This window comes from Vespa mandarinia, chromosome 1 (genome assembly GCF_050613455.1).
Source record: "Vespa mandarinia isolate Hongniang chromosome 1, ASM5061345v1, whole genome shotgun sequence".
Taxonomy (NCBI): Eukaryota; Metazoa; Arthropoda; class Insecta; order Hymenoptera; family Vespidae; genus Vespa; species Vespa mandarinia.
Genome location: NC_140810.1, coordinates 12789519 through 12811501, shown reverse-complemented (window position 1 = coordinate 12811501; position 21983 = coordinate 12789519). Strand labels below are relative to the sequence as shown.

General features: G+C 35.3%; 1 protein-coding gene across 1 annotated transcript in view; it reads right to left on the bottom strand.

The window, feature by feature from the left end:
* Positions 1-2396: 2396 nt before the first annotated feature.
* LOC118445695 (uncharacterized) overlaps positions 2397-21983 on the bottom strand; it is a 40568-nt gene continuing 20981 nt past the window's right edge. The window contains exons 2-7 of the mRNA XM_035875435.2: positions 20951-21057; positions 15243-15290; positions 14458-14931; positions 13816-14097; positions 5065-13684; positions 2397-4974 (exon numbers count right to left, since the gene is read on the bottom strand). Coding sequence (XP_035731328.2) covers positions 4872-4974; positions 5065-13684; positions 13816-14097; positions 14458-14931; positions 15243-15290; positions 20951-21057 — 9634 coding nt within the window. The 3' untranslated portion in view covers positions 2397-4871. The remainder of the gene's footprint in view (positions 4975-5064; positions 13685-13815; positions 14098-14457; positions 14932-15242; positions 15291-20950; positions 21058-21983) is intronic.

The window sequence follows — 21983 nt, the reverse complement described above, 5'->3', positions numbered from 1 at the left end:
TAATTCATACTTCATGCTATACAAACATATTATTTACAAATCAAGTCGCATATTTTAAGGACTTAATGGCCAGTGATACTATTTGACATAATCGATTAGATTTAAAAATATTAAAAATATTATTATGTAATCTGCCGATTGTTTTTCAAATTGTAATAGTAAACTAACTTTTTTAATACATAAGATACTGATTATTTCGTAAACGATGCGTAATAGCAATTTTTTACTAAATTGAAAATGAATACTAGTATATAAATATAAAAAAAGAATTGTAGCCACCCATTTAAAAAATTTTTATTTTGTAGCTAAATTTACTTTGTAGCTAACTCAGAGCCGTGCAAACTTTTTTCTAACTTCAATCAATTGCAAGATATTTGCTTGGTTATTTATGAATAATCACTTCATATATTTTATATTTTTAAAATGATTTTGATATTATTATAGATAATTTTTTAGCTAGTCAAATCATAATAACTAAAAATCAAAGTAATACTTTTATCATTTGCGCGTTGATTAATGATGGCAAAGAAGTTATCATAGATTTTAGATTTTCATTATAGATTTTCCATTTATATTACTTAAAAAATCACATTTGAAACAATAAGTAATGAAATCTATCATTTGCTATTATTGCTTTTTTATTGATGTTTATGAATAAGACTCTTTCCATATCTCATAGTATTTCATAAAATTTTGTAAGTTTTATGTCGATCTCCTAGACGCCATGAATTGCTTCAGAATTTGTATATATTTTCATTGCCTAATATTGAATGATTTCGAAAATGTTTGTTGAAGTTGCGACATCTAACAGTAATGTGGCATAGGTCATCAATAAATCAATAAACACAAATAATCAATGATCAATAAAATAGGATATAGACTGATTAAATATTGAAATGGTACACCTGATTTATTTTTATTGACATGATTATTTATCGATCTCTTCAGAATTTTAGATATTTCTTTTATTGATTCTTATTTCTTTCTACTATGATTTCCACTCTAAAATTAATTTTTAACTTTTCGTAACTTTTATCTGCGTATTTGTTGAAAGAATATTTATAAGAAAAATATTGTCGTAAATTTATATGGAAAATGGAGAAATAAAAAAAAACAATGTGTGACATACAAAATCATTTATTTATATAAAAGGACACTTTACACTAGCACGTACTGTGAAAACTAACCTAACATATCCGTATAGTCCGGAACATTTTAAATATTCACGGTTCGATTGTTTTCTTCATTTATCACATACATATTATAATGATACGCAGCAGGACGATAGCAGATTATACTGGAAAGGAAGAGACAATTGTCATTAGCGATCACATAATTGAATATAAAAAAATTCTCGCAAAATTTGAGAAAACTATCGAGTATACTGGCGTACTGAGTATCGCGTTTATTTACTTTGTTTGAAGCAATCATTTTTAGTTTGCTTAAATTCACTTTATTCACGTGAAAGTATAATGAAGCATATTGTTCAAATCGGCAATTTACATTGAACGTTACAGAAAAAATATCAAACTTTTCCGTAATGTTAAAACATTTTTTTTATAACATGCAAATAAAAAAGAAGTTTAATAATAACTAACGTTATACAAGCAGACAAAAATTGGTCATCTTTTTGTACATAAATATTTTGTTATTTTTTTTTTCGTGTATATTGTGTATTTAAAGTCGGCTAAGTCACGATGGAGGAAGAATGTTATTTTTGACGATAATGAGTCGATAAATCTTTTAACCAGCCGACAAAGCTGTATAATTAATTATGCATACAAGTCTAAATATATGACGTTATCGTATGCCTTACGTTAGTATTATATGTAGATTATTATTATCATTAGCTTATTATATATTCGATACTCATTATACTTTCAGTATATTATCGCTATTAATGCGAAAAATATCAAGATAAATACTATGCTAGATTAATCTCTAAGAAAGTTGGCTTAGAAAAAATTTACTTCGCTTTTACAAATATCAAGTTACAATCGAAGTGGCAATATATTTGAATCGTTTTTACTCGATATGCGTGGCAATCGCTCATACATTGTCTAGTCCTAAAATAATATAAAGTACATTTCAAATTTATATCAATTGATTATTAAATCTTTTGAAATATGCAAACAGCTAATTCGACAATCGAGAATAGAAATTAAAGTTAGATATTTTATTCATATTTGAAATTGTGTTTATGGAGAATGGATTTTGGTGTCATGTTTATCGAAAATGAAATCATATCTATTGAAAAATGTTTGGGCATTTTTATTATACTAGATACAGATAAATGAACGATTTAGATAGCTCCAAAGAGCTATGATGTTGCAACTTTCTTTCTTTTTTTTTTTTTTTATTTTTCTTTACGGAGTCACTACTCGTACGTTTTATAATTGTTTTCCTTACTTTGTAAGCGTGTCTCGTGTAAAAGAAACTTTTCGTAAGATAAAAGCGTTTTAAACGTCTATCGATAGCTTTTTCCTGTCCTGTAATAATGACTTTAGTCAATATGGCCATTTATATCACGTATGAGCTATTATGGAAGCTCTACGAATACGCCGTCGATGTTCGTTCCATTGTTTGATTTAAACAGAGAGACCCGTTTATCTATAAAAAAGCTTTCATAAAAGTTCTTCGTTAGACGCTTTCCCATTCCTATTTTGTTTTTTTTTTTGTTCTTTTTTTTTGTTTTTTTTTTTCCATTATTTCTTTTCAAGAGACGAACTTAATTGATATACGAGTACAAGTACTATGAGCTATTTTCATGCCAGTAAAACGGGACACCGACACATAGTCGTTGGTTAATTATCAGTATAAATACAGACAAATGCGCAGTATTTATGCGACGATATAGCGTTTTTTTTTTTTCTATTATATTAAACGATAACCAACGTTCCGAAGTCTCAAAGCATGACGATTCTATCGTTCTCGTATACCATCGATTATTTATTGCGTATTATCGGCCAAAAGAGAATATCTAATTGACTTGATTCTTCCTCGAAGAATAGAGGAATGATATTATGACAAGATGAGATAACCGTGGTCTTATCTTAAGGAGAAAACAAAAAATGAACTTCGTTCCAACATGACACTTTGAGACTGGAGAACAATGGGAGATCATTTCGTCATAGAGAAGTATTAATTATAATTTCGTACAAAGGTGTAGAACATCGTGTTATCGTTAAGTATTAAAGGGGGTATAGTGTATATAAAGAATCATATAAATGTATATATATGTATTTATTATATATATATATGCATATATATATATATATATATATATATATATATATATATACTTATGAATGTATAATGCCAGCTCGCCGGAGAAGCAAATTCTCAATCGGTCCTCCGCGCGAGCCGTTTATTTAAGCTTTGAGTTTGCGCGTACCTTTCGTTCATTATTTTTTCAATTTCCTTTTTTTTTTAATATACATAGATACACACACATATATATATATACGTGTATATGTGTGTATATATATATATATATATATATATTGTGGCTGACCACGCACACACGCACATACTTGCACGCACACTAGGATACGTAAGAAAATGGCATCGTTCTTTCAAGTCTTTGTTTTCTTCGTTACTTTTTTTTTTTTTTTTTTTACAAAATAAGAAATACTTACTTTGTTTATTTGTTTATAAGATATAGCGACTATTTCGGAAGTGCCATTTCGAGCGTATTCAAATGTCCGTAGACGTTCGCATACGTGAATATATGTGGACCGATCGATTATTTAAGCACGACACGCGGCAGCCGAAACTTGATAAAGATCTTTTCATCAATCGCGAGTAGTTTGGACCTTCTTTAATCGCCAATGCTCTAATTTCTTATAATGGTATTACAAGAGCGACGTGCGCAATGAAACACCATTTTATTTGCGATTTTTCGATCTTACGCGGACGAATCGTACGAGGAACATTATGTCCTGTGTGATTATGTGTATAAAAGTGATCACGATTTTGTTTTTGAACGAATTCGTTAGTTACAAACGAATCGAGAGCATAACAAAATATTCATTCTACGATTCCAGTCAATGTTAAAATGTCACTGTACGAATGTTCGTTTATCCAAATTCATAATATTCTATTTCTTCTTCTCGTTTTAGCTTATTCATCGTTAACATCCTACCACTAATTGTTGCAGTTAGAATTCTTTGGAGAATGATGTCGATGATTTTCATTAATGTTGCTGTTGCGCAGCTGCCGCTATAAACGAAAGTAATGCCACTCTCGACGACACTGACGAAGGCACAGTCGTAAATTTCAAACGTTTTTTTTTCTTTTTTTTTTTTTAAATAATTTTCGTTTTACGATTTTTTTCCTTCTTTTTTTCCTTGAGTGAGTCGTATTTTCGTAAGAAATGTTATCAGACGTAGAATGAGATATGAGCATGGAACCAACACGAAAGTGGTGCTTCTTAATTTTTTATCCTTTTATCTTTTTTCCTTTTTTCTTTTGTTTCATTAAAACTTCCTCCCTTGCAAGTTTATTCTTCATTCGCCACGTTTTGGCACTGGAAACGCGCGTCTCATTACATTAATTAAAATTCTCCACATGTCCCTTTTGACTTCCCTTCTGCTCTTGTCTTTCTTTCATTCCTCTTTTTGTTTTTTTTTGTTTTTTTGTTTTTTTGTTTTTTTTTTTTTTATATATATATAACATAATATAATATTATAATATAAACGTTTACGTTTTGGCCACTCGGTTCGTGAACGTCGAAGCACATTATTGTCTGTGTTCTGCGACGTTTAGGTAGTTTAGAATAATTTTAATTCACTTTTATACAACACTTCCTTCATGGCTCCCTCGTATTCGCTTCTTCGTCGGGATAGATCCAGGGGACCATTACGAACGGCTCATCTCCTTCTTCTGGCTGTAGCCGCGGCGATCATTTGCCTCAGCATTGGCTCCGGAGAACATACTCGTGGATCGCACTTCATATTGCCGTCACCTCCGCAACTGAAAAATGAGATATGAGAGACAAGTCAGTAGGAGTTACGAGAAATGTTTTAGAAAAACATTTATTATCAATGTCAGTTTAATACTTACGTGCAATGAAGACATGGACCAGACGCGGATGTAATAACTTCGCCTACATGATATGCTTGGCCTCGAATTTGACATCCACTTCGTTTTGCAGCACCTTTATAGGCATGCGTTAAAAAGTGTGGAGGTAACGTAGTAGTAGTCGTGGTCGTAGTTGTAGTGATATTAAGAGATGTAGCCATCGATACAGGACACTCGTATCTAGGACAACAGAAACCGCTAATAGGTTCCTCGTGGCATCCTGGTATTGGTGGTGGACAACTTTGCTGAAGACAGATGATGTCGCTTCTAAAGCAAAAGCAGAAATCACATGGGTCGTCTCTTGGTATTTGTTGGGCGGACATGTAAACCTTTCCACCGTATCTACAAGTGCCAGGCCCATAAATCGCCTGATCGTCTTCGTCGTAATCTTCGTCGGGATTTAAGTAACTACCACCATGCATGGGGAAGTGAGGATTATCTTCGCCGGATACTGTTTGTTCGGGATATTCCACGCCTGTTTGGGGTGTTACACTACTCGTCACATGATGTTCTTCCAAAATCGGCTCAGAAGTTTCGATGGTATGATTGACTGGCTGTAAGTGTTCCTCATCTAATCCGACAGTTAGTTGACCTTCGGATTTATCTGTCTGTGGAATTTGCGAAGAAGATTCAGGTTGAGTAATGCCAATGTGTGATTGTACTTCTTCTTGACCTTCTTCGTGATCACTTCCCGAAATTTTTTCAGAAGTTTCAGTGATCGATAATTCAGTCGGTATAGGTCGTAACTTCGTAATGAATCCTTCGGTAGACGATTCCGTTGTCTCTTCTTCTTTTTCCGGTTTTACTGACAAAATTTCTAATTCTTGTTCTTCTGTTACAACTGGTCCTGATGTCATTTTCTCTTCAGGTTCTTCTGTTATCGAACTAAGACTCGTTGGTACAGGTTTTTCTTTTGGAAGAGTAGACTCCGTGATTTCTTCCTTGCCCTTTTCTGCTTCTTCTGATTTAGTTATTGATTCTTCACTTATGGGCTCTGTGGTAGACTGTTCTTTAATTGTCACTTCGCTAGATGCTTCTGTTCCTGCCAGTGGAAATTCTACTTCACCTTTGGAAGGAGCTTCTTTGGTAGGTGCTGGTGCTTCTGTAGATTGAATTTCTTCTTCACGAATAGTTGAAACTGTTGTTGCTTTTTCTTCGGATACTAAATGATCTGTTATTGTGGTTTCTTTTGTTGGTTCTTGTTCTTTTATTAAAATACTTTCTGTACTTTCTGGTGTTTCCGATTTTTCTTCTTCGATTGGAGTTACAGAATGTTCTTCAGTTTCACCCCCTTTTTGCTCTTCAATGAGCTCTGTCTGAACTGTTTCGGTAGAACTAATTATTACAGGTATTTTAGAAACACTTTCTTCTACAGTGGTTTGCGTTTCTTCCAATGGAGGTTGTTCCGATATCTTTTCTATTTCATCTTCATATGTAGACGGTTTCAAGGTTTCTCCTTTACTGATTGGTGTTTCTGTTTTCTGTTCGGTTTCAGTGTGATCTTCTATTGGTATTAATGGCTCGATTGGTTTTTCTTCTGGTGTTAATGATTCAATCGGGTTTTCTTGTGACGTTGATTCAAGCAGTTGTCCTTCTGATGTAGATGATTCGATTAGTTTTTCTTTGGACGTAGTAGATTCACTGGACGTAGAAGATTCACTAGGCGTAAAAGATTCACTGGGCGTAGAAGATTCACTGGCCGCAGAAGATTCACTGGTGATATAAACATCACTTTGCTTTTCTTCCGGTGTAGAGGATTCAATTGGTTCTTCTTCCAATGTAGAAGATTCAACTGGTTTTTCTTCTAATATTGGAGACTCAGTTGGTTTTTCTTTCAATGTTGGAGATTCAGTTGGTTTTTCTTCTAATATTGAAGACTCAGTTGGTTTTTCTTCTAATGTTAGAGATTCAGTTGGTTTTTCTTCTAATGTTGGAGATTGAGTTGGTTTTTCTTCTAATGTTGGAGATTCAGTTAGTTTTTCTTCTAATGTTAGAGATTCAGTTGGTTTTTCTTCTAATGTTGGAGATTCAGTTGGTTTTTCTTCTGGTATAGAGGATTCAACTGGTTTTTCTTTGAAAGTTACTAAAGTTTCAGTCACTTCACTAACTTCTGAAGTTTCAATTGGCTGTCCTTCACCTACTTGTTCTTCCTTTTTCGGTTCTTGTTCTTCAATTTGCTTAGTCTGTTCCGTGACTTCAGTTGCTACTGATTCCGATTTTTCTGTAGAAGTACTTTCAATGTTGAAAGAAATTTCTTCATCTAGATGCTGCTGCGTTTTTTCGTTTATGGCTAAGGTAGGTTGTATTTCGGTAATACTTGTAGAGGTTGTTGCCTCTTCTTTGAAAGGTTTCTGAGTAATTTCTTCAGGTTGATGCTCTTCTTCAGCATGAATTATTGGTACGTTTGATGAAATAGTTTGTTCTTCTATAATGGCATTTGGGCCTACTGTTTCTCCTTCGATATTTTCAAGAGTTTTTTCTTTTGTTTGTTCTTCTTCCATTGGAATACTTTCAGAAGTTTTCTCGTTAAACGGTGTTGAGGTTGCAATTGTTTCCTCATATATCGGAGAAATTGATAGAGTTGTGTATTCTTGGGTCGGTTCCTTAGTTGATGTTTCCTCAAATTTAATAGTCTGTTCTTCTATTGTCGTTGTTACATGCTTTTCTATGGTAGGTGTAGTAGAATCTGCCGAAGATATACTATGTTCTGTAACTTCAACTTCACTAGGTTCAGAGATTTCCTTTTCCGTTGTTGTAACTTCTACCGGTTTCTCTTCTTTCTGTTTCTCTGCTGATTCAGATTTTTTGGGTATTTCTTCACTTTCATCATGTTCTTCGACTGAAACTAACGTTGATGTTTGAGTTTCTACTGAAATTGTTGGTTCTGTATGTTCCTCTACAGAAGATAAGGGAGTTTCATTGTCTACAATAACGGTAGGTTCTGTAGATTCTGTCTTTGTCGAGATGCTGCTTTCTGTGTCTTTTGATGTTACTGGTATCGGTGTCTCTTCTATGTGTACAACTGATTGTTTTTCGGTTACCATAGGAATGTCTGTTTGATCTGTAGGTTGTTGTGTCGATATTTCCGTAGACTTTTCAACAGATTTTGTAGTTTGTTCAATCGTTTTGTCTTTTTCTTCGTCTAAAATTTCACTCTCTTGAATTTTTGTAGATTGATTGCTTTCAATAGTAGGTGTAGTTATTTCTTCGTAACTAGATACAGATTCACTTTTAATGGTAGTAGTTGCTTTAGAAATATCGGTTTGGTCCTCTGTAATGAGTAAGTCAATTTTAGTAGAAATTTCTGTATTAGATTCTGATATATTTATATTTGTAGTTTCACTTTCAGGTTCCACAGTCTGGTGTTCAACTGGCGTAGGTTTCGCTTCTTCAGGTGCTTGAGAACTTACTTCACTTGTTGTTACTAATTTAGTAATATCTGTAAACTCTTGTTCGGTGTAATGTTCAGTTGGCCGTTCAGATGTTACTTCAATTAGTTTGTCAGGCTGTTCTTTCTCTTTGGTCGTTTCCATTTCTATTTTTGTTTGTCCTTCAGTTTCTGCACTTTGTGTTATTTCTTCTTCAGTAGAAGTAATTCCATGTTCAGTAGATACAATTACTTCTTGAATACCTCCAAATGCTTCAGATTCTTTAGATTGTTCTTCTGTTACTTCATTAGATATTTCAGAGACAGTAGATATGGAAGCTTCGCTTATCGTTTCTGCTGTCGTAGATATAGAAGCTTCGCTCATCGTTTCTGCTGTCGTAGATATAGGAGCTTCACTCATCGTTTCTGCTGTCGTAGATATAGAAGCTTCACTCATCGTTTTTTCAGTCGCTTCGTTTGATACCCCTTCCTCGGTACCGCCTTCAGGTATCTTTTCAGATTCTCCCATTAAAACAGTAGTTTCCGTTTCTACAGCTACAGGAACTGATGTTACTTTTTCAGTAGTTTGTTCTACGATTGATTCCTCGGTAGAAGGTAAAAATTTGACTATCTCTTTTTCTTGCTCGGTAACTTCTACAGTTTTTTGTGTAGTAATCGATAATGTAGATTCTGTTGTAGATTGCTCACTCAAAGTCTCTTTTGATGAAACTTCTTGTAAATTTTTATGTTCTTGAGTAATTGTGGATTCTTCACTAACAGATTCTATTGGATTAATGGTTATTCGTTCTTTTACTGCTTCTTCTTCTTTTCCTATTTCAGTTCCATGTTCTGATACAGTTTCTAAAGTGTGTGGATAAGATGATACATGCTCTTGACCTTCTCCTTCACCTGTATGGTCGCTAAATGCTGATGGAATTTCTGTAACTTTGGGAATAGACGTTATATGTTCTGGTTTTTCACTTTCTTCATATTTCGGAGTGTGGTGTTCAATCATATGATTATCTGCTTCTAATTCAATTGTAGGAGTGGAGTCACATGTGTATATTGGGCAACATGAAGATCCACTTGCATGTACTGGCATACAATTAGATAAATGAGTTGGAGGTGGTGGACAAAGCATAAGCTCACATTGGATGATACTGCTAATGCATTGACAACTCAATTGACAAGGATTCGCTGGAGGTATAGCCGAGTTATTATTATAAGATTGTCCATCAACGAGACAATTACCTTCACCTGGTATATCTGAAGATGTAGGTTTGGATTCTGCTGATTCAGTTATTTCATTTGTTGGTATTATTTCTGTAATATCTGCAAGCTGTTGTTCAGTTGAGTATTCAATCGGTTTTTCGGATGGTATTCCAGTTATTATCAATGATGGAGATGTTAGTTTTACTCCCGATATTTCTTCTTTAAAAGGTGTAATCGTTGATTGTTCCTCGTGTGTCTCGATAGATTTCGTGGTTGTCTTCTCTTCGTCAATTTCTAGTGTTGTTTTGTGAAGTTTTTCTTCCGCCTCAGGTATTTCTGTCGTTTCTTTTATAATTGGTACTTCCGACGAAGTTTCTTCCGTCGATATTCCAACAGAACTTGTTAATTCGTGATTCTTCTCTTCGTCTGATTTTTCTTCAGAAATACCTTCAGTGTGCTCCTCAATTTCTTGTTCTTTTGTTGTCATAGATGATTCAGCAGGAATTGCTGCTTCAGTTGATTCTTTAGATGATTCTTCTGGTTGCGATGTACTTCCATTGATCTCATCAGTTATTTTAATAGTACTTACGACTCCTTCTTGTTCTTCAGGGATTAGTTTTTCAGAGATTGATTCGATGGAGGTAGATTCTTCTTGCTGTATTGGAGTTTCAGTAGATGATTCTTTTGTCACTGAAGTTTTAGTTTCTGGTTGCTTTTTTTCTTCAATATGAGATTCTATTGGGACTTTCGATTCAATTACAGGAGGTATCGTTCCGCTAAAAAGTTCAGTAGTTGACTCACTCACTGTAGGTTGTCCAGAAAATGTTTCACTTACTGCAGCTTGTTCGGTAGATTGTTCTCTAATATTATCCTCGAAAACATCGTGTTCACCTTCCGAGATCATAGTAGATGTTTCGGTTTGTTCAGGAATAGAAATTTTAGTTGTTTTTTCTTCAGTAATTATTTCTGTCAGCTTTTTTTCAAAACTGTCTATGGGTTCTTTTCCTTCTCCGACAGTGGATTCAGTAGATTTTTCTTCTTCAAAGGATGGTTTCTGAATTTTCTGTTCTTCATCTTCGCTTATCTTTTCGGTAGACTGCTCACTAATAATCTCTGTACCTTTAACTTCTACAGTTGAAGTTTCTGTTGTATATTTGCCAGTAACAGAAGATTCAGTCTCTTTTTCTTCCTCCGATTCTTCTTTAACATTAGATTTCTCGGTTGTTTGTGTTTCGGTTATTGGTGTTTTTTCTGTAAGTTCTTCTTTTATAGGTATAATTTCAGATTTCTTCTCTTCTTCAGATTCTTCAATCGATTTTTCTTTAGAAATTAGTGTTGGTGTATGCTCTTTTTCTATTAATGAGGGCATTTCTGTTGATTTTTCTTCTACGACAGGCTCTTCTTCGATTACAGAAGGTACCGATGTATATGCTTCCGCTATTTCAATGCTTTCTGTTGATTTATTGTTTGGAATAACCGATTGCTCTGACACTTCCTCCGGAATGATATTTTCGGTAATTTCAGATGTTTCAAGAATATGTTCTTTCGTCGAGATTTCTTCCGTTTGTTTTGTTGTACTTTCCTCACTCACAATTTCTGAAACAACAGTTGCTTCTTCACTTACAGCTGTTGATTCAGTTACTTTCACGATCTCTGGTTCTTCTGGAGCTTTTGTTTCTGATACATCAACTTCGTTTACAGTATGCATTACGCTAGGTTTACTAACTTCTGACGTTTCCATAAATTCTTTCTGTTCAGTTTCACTTGGTGGACTTACTTTTGGTGTTTCTATAGATTCTTTCTGTTCAGTTTCTTTAATAGTAACTTCTCCTTCTTCTGTAGTAGTTTCTGTTGGTTGTATCTCGAATTGTGGAATTTCTGGTTGTTTTTCAGTAGGTGAAATTTCACTAATTGTATCTACACCTTCTTCAACTGATTTTTCACTGGCAGGTATACTTGTTGATTCTTGTTCAGAAATAGAACTTTCAGTCGAGATTTCTTCAGAAGATGGTTTTTGTAATTTCTCTTCGGCTTCACCTTCTTCCTCGTTAAATTGTTCTTTTCCTGGCATTATTTCTTCATTGCCATTAGACGTTTCAGAACTCACTTCTTCCGACGAAGTTTCTCCAAATTCTCCTAAAGTAAGACCTTTTGTTGGTAATTCTTCAACAGTAGTTATTTTTTCTGTCAAATGAATTTCAGGACCTATTGTTCCTGTGACATAATCTTCAGGTATAATTGATTTTTCAGTATGTTCAAGTTCTTCTTGTATAGTTTGTGCTTCTGTAGAAACGTGAAGTTCAGGAGTATGACTAGCTTTTGTGTCCAAAGCAGTAGGTGTAATTTCGGTAGTAGATGTTTCTTTTTGATCTGGTATCGTTTCTTCAATAGGTTTCTCTACTTTTGTTTCAGTTTCTATTTCATTTTCTTCATGTTTAGTAATTGTACTAGAAGCTGTCTCAGACGTAAGAGCTTTCTCTGGAGTTTCAGTTACAAGACTTTCAGGAGCGTGCATTTCTGGTTTTTTAATATCAACATTACTTTCGATTATATGTATTTCCGGAATTGATTCTTTATCTTCTGTTTTGTATCCTGGTATATTTTCAAAAATTTGTTCGTTTACTTCTGTTTCATGCGGTTCTTTGATGAATGGGTGTTGATTAATATCTACTTCAGGCGAGCCAAAGTCATCTCTTTTAGGAGCAAGAGGTGGGAGCTTTTCTTTTAACTCTAATTCAGGCTCTGGACTTTTAGGTTTCTGCTCTGCAGGTGGATATTGTTGTTCAGTTTCTTGAACTCCTAGTAAACTGGTAGTAATTTCGATTGGCTCAACTTTTCCCGATTCACTAATCTCAACAGATTTTTCGGACTCAGTTACTTCTGCTATTGGAGATTTTTCTGGGTTTAACGTAGTAGCTTTTTCTGTGATTTCCTGCGGAATCTCACTTTCTTTTGTCTCAAGACTTGATTGTTCTTCGTTTTCAAATAATTTTGTTGTACTTTCATATTGACTAATTGTTTCTGTAGTTTTTTCTGATACTCCTTCAGTAGATACTATTACTTCAGTTGACTTTCCAGATTCTTCACCTGGTTCCTGGGGATTTGTTGTTTCTTCCGATGGTACTAATTCATATGTACTCTCAGTATGGTCTTGTTCGCTAATCAAAGGTTCAGTTAATTCCTCTGTTTTCATTGCACCTTCAATTGTTATTGCTTGTGTTTGATGTTCTTCTAAAGTGACATTTTCTTCGGTACTTTCGGGTTGTTCAATTTTTTGATCTTTTTTTGCAGTTTCCGTTTCAGTTTCTAGTCCTTCTAAAGACGAAGAAACTGTTGGGACATTCTCGGTTATCGAAATTTCAATTGCTTCTTGTACACCTTCGGATGGTTTAGTGGACGAATCTTCAGATTTTTCTAGTGTGATTGGAATTTCAGTTTCTTCTTCAGAAACTTGTGTTTTAGTTTCTTCTATGGTAATAGGCTTTTCGGTATTTTCTGCAACGAGAGGTATTTCTGATTTTTCCGTATAGATAGGTGTTATCTTTTCTGTTGGAACGGGTGTCTCAGTTTGCTCGATTGAAATAGGTTTCTCAGTTTCCTTTATCAAGATAGGGACTTCTGTATTTTGGTTTTGGATCGTTTGAGTTTCCTCGGTTGGCTTAATTTCCGTATCAGGTATATTTACAGGAGTCAGTTCTACATCGTGTTCTTCGGGAAGATTTACTTCTCCTGAACCATACATTGTTTCAGATTCAGTTACCTCTTTTTCTTCTGTTGTCTCTGCAGACTTTTCAGTAGATTCCACAGCTTTAATAGATTCTTCAGTTTGTTCTGCTTTAATTTTGTGGTCGTGCGGAATCGCGTTGTCAGCACCAGGGAATGCTTCGCTTGTAATTTCAAATTCTTGTTCTTCTGGTTCTTCGACTTTTTCCGGAGTGGTTACTATTGGTTGTACTTGATTAATTTCAGAGGTTTGCTCTATTCCTTCTGGTATAGTTATACTTTCATTTTGACCATTGTCCTCTGTAAAAAAATTGATAGATAAAATGGCATTGTATTAATACAATCATATCGTATTATTAATATTGCTATTTATATCAGATTTTTTTGAAGTCATTCATGAATGTGTTTGATATAATAAATATTGTTGTTACCGCAGTGATACGTGGTCGGACAACATTCTCCTTCAGGCGGTGGTAGAGCAGTGCAGTTTTCTCCATGCGTCTTCATAGGTGTACCACAGTCTTGAACGGCGCAAGCGATATCGCCACGGAAGCAGTAGCAGTGTTGGCAAGGTTGTGTTGAATAAATCAATTCACCGTCCTCGTAAAATTTACCTTCATAATAACATTGTGGCGTTGCACCGGGAGCAATCGTAGTAGTCATGATGAGGCCAGATATAGGTCCAACCGTAGTTTCAAGTTCTTCGTCATATTCTGTTAATGTTAATAGCGTTAAATTATCATCTATTATTTGTCCTCTATATTGTTGTTATAGAAATGAAAAATTAACTCGAGATTAAACAGATATAAATTATATCTGTCGGACGGTTAATAGATATGTTTTTTATATATGATCAAATTATTTCGATAACATTTATTCTAGATAGAAACGCGTAAAGAGAAGGTATATAAACAAAATGACGTACAAACGACTGACACGGGCACTGGCTTGTATATCATGCTTGTCTAAAATGTCACGTTAGGTAGAACATGTGTTTACAAATAACGAAAGTCAATAGAAGCAATACAAGAAAGAGTACTCACATGAACGTACGATATGCAAATGAAACTTACCACAGTTGTACTTGACCGGACAACATACACCCGGTTGGTAGGCAGGTTTGCATCCTGCCACACGTAGCGTGCACTCCTGTATCACGCAAGTGGTTCTGTTCTTGATACAGTAGCAAAGTTCGCAAGGATTCTGAGGATCGAGTGGTAATTGGGCACCGTCGGGATAAAACCGATCATCTATTTTACATCCATAATTATCACGGAAGCCAATTTCCGTCGAGTCAGATGTTGCTGGAGCATTGGTAGTCGATGTAAGCAATTGAACTGGTACTTCCGGACAAGTGATCACGGGACAACATTGATCGGGTCTTTTCTCGACCGTACAGTCTTGTCCAATAGCCTTTGAGAAGGGACAAACTCTCAAGTAGCACATCAACATTCGATTATGACACGTACAGTTCAGACATGGCTCGTTCGTTATAATTCTGTCACTTTCCTGGTAATGTTGAAAGTTGTAGTAACAGCCTGTTGCACCTGCGAATTTCATTGACCCTTACAGTTATCGTACCTCGACTATGCGCTATCAAGCTTTCTGAGAAAACAATAGGTAAGCGTTGATTAGCATTTGAATTGTTAGGCTCACGAGTCGCATCGAACGTTGTTGTTATTCTTTCGAGCGAGCATCGACCTAAGAACCTACTCGACTTGATCAGAATTATCGAGCGAATCGGTGCGTGTGGCCGATATGCACGGTGCGCTACAATTAATACGCCCGTGTTTACGACTTAGTGCGCGTTGGGTGATTAGAAAGAATAAAAGTCAAATGAATGTGTGTATCTACGTACCTCCATCGTACTCTGCGACTTGTGTGGTATCTTGGTCGTATACTGGTGCTGTAACAAAACAAATGTGGATGTTATTGTCATTATCGTGTACATACATACAACGATTCGATTTTATTAACATTGTTACCTCGGTTTGTACTGAAAATGCTTGATTGTGCGAATAGTATAAAGTAAAGATTAATAGCTTGATAGATTCGAAGAAAATTTGTGTATAGATTGCTTTATATTAAACCATGAAATGGTTCGTATTATCAATGTAAAAATTAGCTTAATCGTTTTCCCGGAACGATATCATCTAACTAGATAAGCGGGGATTAAGATGTAAATCGAGATCTTATTCGCTTCCGAGTGGAGAGATTTTCATTGAAAATAATGTGATTAAAGTGAGGTACAAATTATTTCAGAAACTCGAGTTTTCGTGTCGTCATTTCAGTCGTTCTTTCGAATCCTATAGGGAGACGAATGCAGCTTCGGTGCTCGCAGTTTATCATAATAATTACCAGGCGGCGGGAGGCGTTTGTCTGGAGGGTGAACAAGGCTTTAACAACGGAGTGAGTCAAAGCGTCATATGGCGCGAGCGTACGTGGGCGAATTCTCGTTAACACCCTCGCCCTGGTCGTACGAATTGTATGCCGAGTGTACGCGGAATACAAAATTCTCTTTCTTCTCCTTCCTCTTTATCCTTTTATCCTTTTCGTACTCTCTACCTACGTTATGTACTTTTTTCCTCGCGCGTCGCTTTTATAATTTTCTTGGTATTAAAGTTCCGCGAGCGGAACTCGTCTTCGATTGTCCCTGGAACACGACAAAGCACCCTCCTTAACGTCAATTGGCGAGCTAGTCTTCTGATTCTTATAGGAGTAGTTACCTATCTATGGACCCATCATTTTTTTAGTTTATGATACTCGTGAAATTATTTCTCCTATCGAAGCTCCTATCTAAGGCAAAATGTCTATCTTCATTTTTAATAATAAATTCTACGATCGACGACATAGGCGTAATATCATTATTTTTGTATGAGGTACATTTGTCAAAACATTGTTACGAAATTGAAGAAAAAAGACTTTTTTACACGATGTCACAGATATTTTTCATTCTAAAAAAGTAGACGTTACTCTTTTGAAATGCATGAAGCGTTTCTGCGGAGGCTACGTGCACCGCGAGTCGAAGGATTAGTATCTCTTGTATCGCTCTTTCATTGAACAATACGTTCCTGGTAAAGGAATGTGAAAACAGTTTTAAGCTATTTCTGATTGAAACATTTTGACTCTTCTGTAGTTTATTTATCAAGTCTCTGATTTTTAATTGACAGGTATTGTCTTAACGTGGGATTTTTAACGTACGTGAAGATAATCAAATAGATTTTCATAGAGAAAGATGGAAAATTTTCGCTCAAAATAAATTTCAGAAAATATCACGACTCGGGAATATTAAAATTAACATTCCATTTTGATCGCCGTTTTGCTCGTTGCGGAATTCAAAGCTGGCAGTTTCCAGCGAATTGAATTGTACTGAGAATCACTAGCGGGTCTGTGAATGGGGCCCCTATTGCGAGTCCCACGAAGTGCCTCCGCGTGCCTCCACGCATACGCGACAGACGTACGGCACGTATGAGTTCCTCGTATGTTGTATATATGTATCTACTTACTCGTATGTTGCTTCACCTAAATTACTATTATACGAATAAGCATCATACGAGCCGATAAAACATCGCGTAGCATTTAAGTTTGATATGACCCAGTATCATATTCCTTGGGTTCCGCACGAAAAAAGCATCCAATACTTATAAATGTAAATTAGCGATCTTTTTGTGTAAAAAATGATGCGTCACAAGTTACCTCATAAATCCATTAAACTCTTATTATTATACATTCCTCGTATATTTTGTATGGTAATAAATTTTCATTTTCTCTCTCTCTCTCTCTCTTTTTCTCTTTCTCTTTTTTCTTTCCAACAAATTATGGACTATGATGGATGATAAAAAGTCGAATAATTTTAAATGAGATTTAAGTAGCAAATATAAATACAAAAGTGAGGCTGCATTATCTTATGAGTATCTTCGTTGTGGAGAAGACGCGAAAAATTGTAGTTTCGTTTTGTCGTTAATGTTTTCGAAGAATATTAACGAGGTACTTAGCTAAATTTTTTATTTATCGATTTAATAGAGCGAAAGGAGAGGGTATGATTATTTGCAATAAAAATGACGGAAAAAAGTGATCCCGTTTCTTTTCAGAAACTTGTTCGATAAAAAGTCGTTTATCAGGTATTAATATATAAATTATATATAATATAATATTAATGTATAATCCAAACGGATTATATAACGGTTTGTTTAACGTCGAAACTTGATACTACGAGATCTGAATAAGATCGCCAATTTTTACTTTAATAAAGCGAATCGAAAGGATTTACGAGGTAGTATTTAAGAGGATAACAAATTTTCATCATGAAAAGGAAATTTCACGGGTGATTAATGGGCTCTCTGCTTACTTACTTCGATGCTAATCGAGCACGGAAGATTCTATACATCACGGGGTATTGCAAGAAGATATTATGTAAGTTAATGTATCGCCACGTTCTCTTTCCCTCTCCAATTCTTCAAATTCTTTCCTTCTCCATTTCCTTTATTATTTATCCTTGTCGCACATCTTGCGTATCTCTCACTTCTTTCTTTTTCTCTCTTTTTGACTTTATCTCTCTCCCTTTTACGTTGAAAGACACGTACGGGTGCACAATACTGTTATTATATATTACGAGTGTGGGTACAAGATACAGATTGAAAGAAAGAGAGAAAGAAAAAGAGAAAGAAAGAGGGAGAGAGACGAAGGAACTCATTGCGCGCATTATGAAATCATTCTCGGCGGCCTTGCCTCGCGAAGGTTCATTACCATCAACCACACACGCTTGGATAAACACCTGGCTGTAATTCTTGGCGTATCGTGTATACGAAATTCTGCACTCAGCATCGTTTTCAAGGTTGCGGTTTCTCTCAGTATACTTCGGATCGAGGAGAAAAGATACAAGATCAATACTTTATGTTAATAACGAATCGATTGACGTATGATTAGCCAAATTTAAAAGATTATCTTTGGTTATTCTCAGAGAAATACTAGCTTATATCGAAAATATACGATCAAGTAAGGTCGATTAACCGGTTCTGAGTATAATACTAAATTATTTCCGACTCAGAATAACCATAGATTACCTTAGCGAGACTAACGGATCGAGTTCATTGGCATTTTTTATTTTATAAATGAAAACGGAATAGTGCTAATAGTATGTAAATATATTTATATTCTCTTCGATGGAAAGCACGTAATATATCTATATCGTAAGAATGTGGCTTTATTCAATATCTTCGGTCAAGTTCACACGCTTATATTTGTAGTTAAATCGACTGAAAGAACAGAGCGCGTTTCGATGAAATCCTGCTTGAATTAGTTTTTGATAACACTATTGATACGATTATTTAATCAGCATTACACTGATGTTGTATCCACACGTTTTATTATACTTTGTTTCGTTGGATGACCGCGGCTGACCTCACCATCTTAGTATGATAAATAGCGAAAAGGACAGGAGAAAAGAATAGGAAAAGATGAATACATAGAAAACGAAGGAACTTGCTTTGGAATCAACTTACAATAGGTCCTTTCTATGCTTTCTCGCTTTTTCGAAAATTCTTATGATCCATGAGAAGAAGTTTCCTCTATATTTATTAAATATTACTCGAAAAGTAATGAGACCGATATAATAATTTTATTCTAAATTTGTATATATTTTATTTTTATCCTTTTACAATTAAAAAACGTGTCGAAATAATAATGATAAAGATCATTTTTGTGTAAGTAATCTATTTTTTTTTACGATCTTCTTTTATAATAATTAATTCTAAAGTTCGTATTTGCAAGTTATATATATATATATATATATGTATATAACAAGTATGTATTTTAGAGATACTTACGGTGTTGTTACGTTATCTTTTAACAAAACCAAGTTTATTATTTTTCTTAAAATATTATGTAATTCAAGGATCGAAATGACATTGGAGTCGAGCAAGATCTCGGATTTTAACGTATATGTTTTGATAATGATAAGCTCCAGCTCCATTGGAATATGGGATACATAAATATATGGGATGGCTCGAGCATCAGGTGCGTCGGGACATGGACTGTATGTGGGCAACGTGGTGAGGTACGCGCGGTCAGTGACATTTCTACCAGAGGCTTGAAAGGCGGCTCTTCGAAGGCTACAGGTTTAACCAGAATTCTCGTTGCATCGCACGGATGCAGACGCGAGTGTAGAAACCGCTATATAGCTGTCTACTGTATATCTTCCTATTTGTCTTTTTTTTTTTTTATTATCTTTGGACACGAAGCCTCTGTCGCGAGAATATTCCTAAATAGATTTTTCTTTCTTATCACGTGGAGTCAGGGATTGTGCGAGCATTTTTCGTTTCGTTTCGCTCGAGAAAATCCAACTTATGCGTAACAACGTAAATCATAGATAGGTAAGTAGGTACATAGGAGAGAAGTCTTGATGCGTATTCGAGCAGAAAGCGCGACGGATAGCCAACAGACAAGATCACTTAGTAATCTCACTTTGAAAGATAAAAAGAATCGATTTCGCTGAAAAGATCTCTTTTCACTTCCTTTCGTTTACTCGCTTCTTCATCTTTGGACAGCCGATTGAGGAGGAGAAGCGAGAAGCAAGAACAACGCATTCTCGATCAGTACTCATTGTCGATTCAATGTTTTTGCAAGTCACAGTGTTCTCTTTCTTCGTATAATTCTGTGTTCTTCTTAGAACGATTACGAAATAGGATAGCAAACTCTTTTTTTGTTCTTTTCACGATAACGTAGGAAAGTGTTTCTAATTTAAGCTTTAAGTGTTCGTGAAAAGGCACAAGTTTCGATATTGGATATCTCAAGAGAAAATCATTATTGTTCAGGCATGTTGATAGATCGATAAACGTTCGAATCGCCAAGACGAAGTAAATGGAAGAAGAAATTCATAGAAATTCAATTATGATAAAGAGAGTAATCATATCTTGGAGAAGAACTGAGAACCATTAGATAGTTCGTTGGGTATATGAGAAAGCATCTTGACCAGCGACTTGGTCAAAGTCAGAGGTGAGCGCTATGAGGTAAGCTGTCTATGGTCGAAGAGAAGCGAGCGCTGAGAGGTTCGACGGCCTGTTAGCTTCGGATCTTGGCCTTGTATAAGCTGCGCGCGTGTATACGTATCTGCGCATGCATGAATGCGTACACCAACGTTGACTCGTGCCAAACGTGTAGAAATTGCTTGCATTAATTGATGTTCATTTAGACATTAGAAAAGTTTCCACGTTTCATGTGATTTTTATATAAGTTTATAATCGTAAAAATTACTTGAATCTCAAGGGGAAAGAGAAAATTTACTGCTCGTTTGTTCCGATTAAAAAATGCCGAAGTAAACGGTGATAGACTGAAAGAGAGATAGAAATAGAGATAGAAAAAGAGAGAGAGAAAGAGAGAGAGAGAGAGAGAGAGAAAGAGAAAATTTAAGAGAAAGTAATTGATAGAGAGAGAGAGAGAGAGAGAGAGAGAGAGAGAGAAAATTTAAGAGAAAGTAATTGATAGAGAGAAGCAGAAAATGATTGAAAGAGGAGCTATTTTTACTTATTTAAAATGAGATCGATTTCTTTTTCTAAAACGAAAACTTACCAGAATGCGTGGATTGTGGGACCAAGAAGATCACCAAGCAAAGAATTATTCCAGGTTTATAGGAGCTGGTGCTCAACGCCGACATGTCGACACTTATCTTCCGTCCTCTGTAACAAACGAGGAAAAACGTTCATTAGATTTTGTGTGTTATCCAAATAAAAAAAAAAATTTTCTTTAGTCGCGTTGTAAATTTGATGAAAAAGTATATGTAATTTTGTAGAATTCGGAAGTAAACTGCAATGATTAAAAATGTAGATAAAATGTAGAACATTTAGAAGTTAGAGTGATCACACGAAACTTGTACATTTGTTAAAACTATGAAGTTTTAGCCGGCATTTATCGAAGCTTAAGTAGTTCTATAAAAGTTCTCTATAAAAGAAGTTCTACAAAATTCTATAAAAGACAATCAATTTCGGACGTTTTAATAAAGCAATCTCGGAAATATTCATTTGTAAGACGGATAAGAGACTCGTTCAGTCACGTTTCGTTCTACTGGAACTGTCAAGCTGGTTTTCTTTGACAGCTGAACGTGCAATAGTAGACGCTTGGGAGCGAGCCAATCGCATACTTTCGCACTTTGACTGAGTAGTTCTCGCGAGCGAGCTATGAGTTGTATGCGAATGAATCTCGGAAATGCTTCGAGGTACGTAGTACGCGTGTCGACGAAGGTGTGAAAATCCGTAACGAGTGCTGTCGACGTTTAAAGCGTCCATAAACGATGCGATGCAATTAAATGCGTTTGCATTCGTTCGTGTAGATATGTTCGTGCGTGCTACTCGACTACTGTGATTTCAGGAGGTGTAACTGCGTGGGAATAACTGCTTCTCTGTGTGTACGCTTTTGACCGCTTTAAAATAATTCTTTCGTATTGGCGTAGGTATCCGTCAAAAATGGATGTATTTCAATGGTAGTGCTAGAACTTTTATGTCTACTGATCGAAGTTCTTCGAAGTAGAAGAAAAACAACGGAATTCCTGCACTAATACGTAGGTACGTACATAAGGATGCTGAATCATTGTAAAATCGTTTGAGTT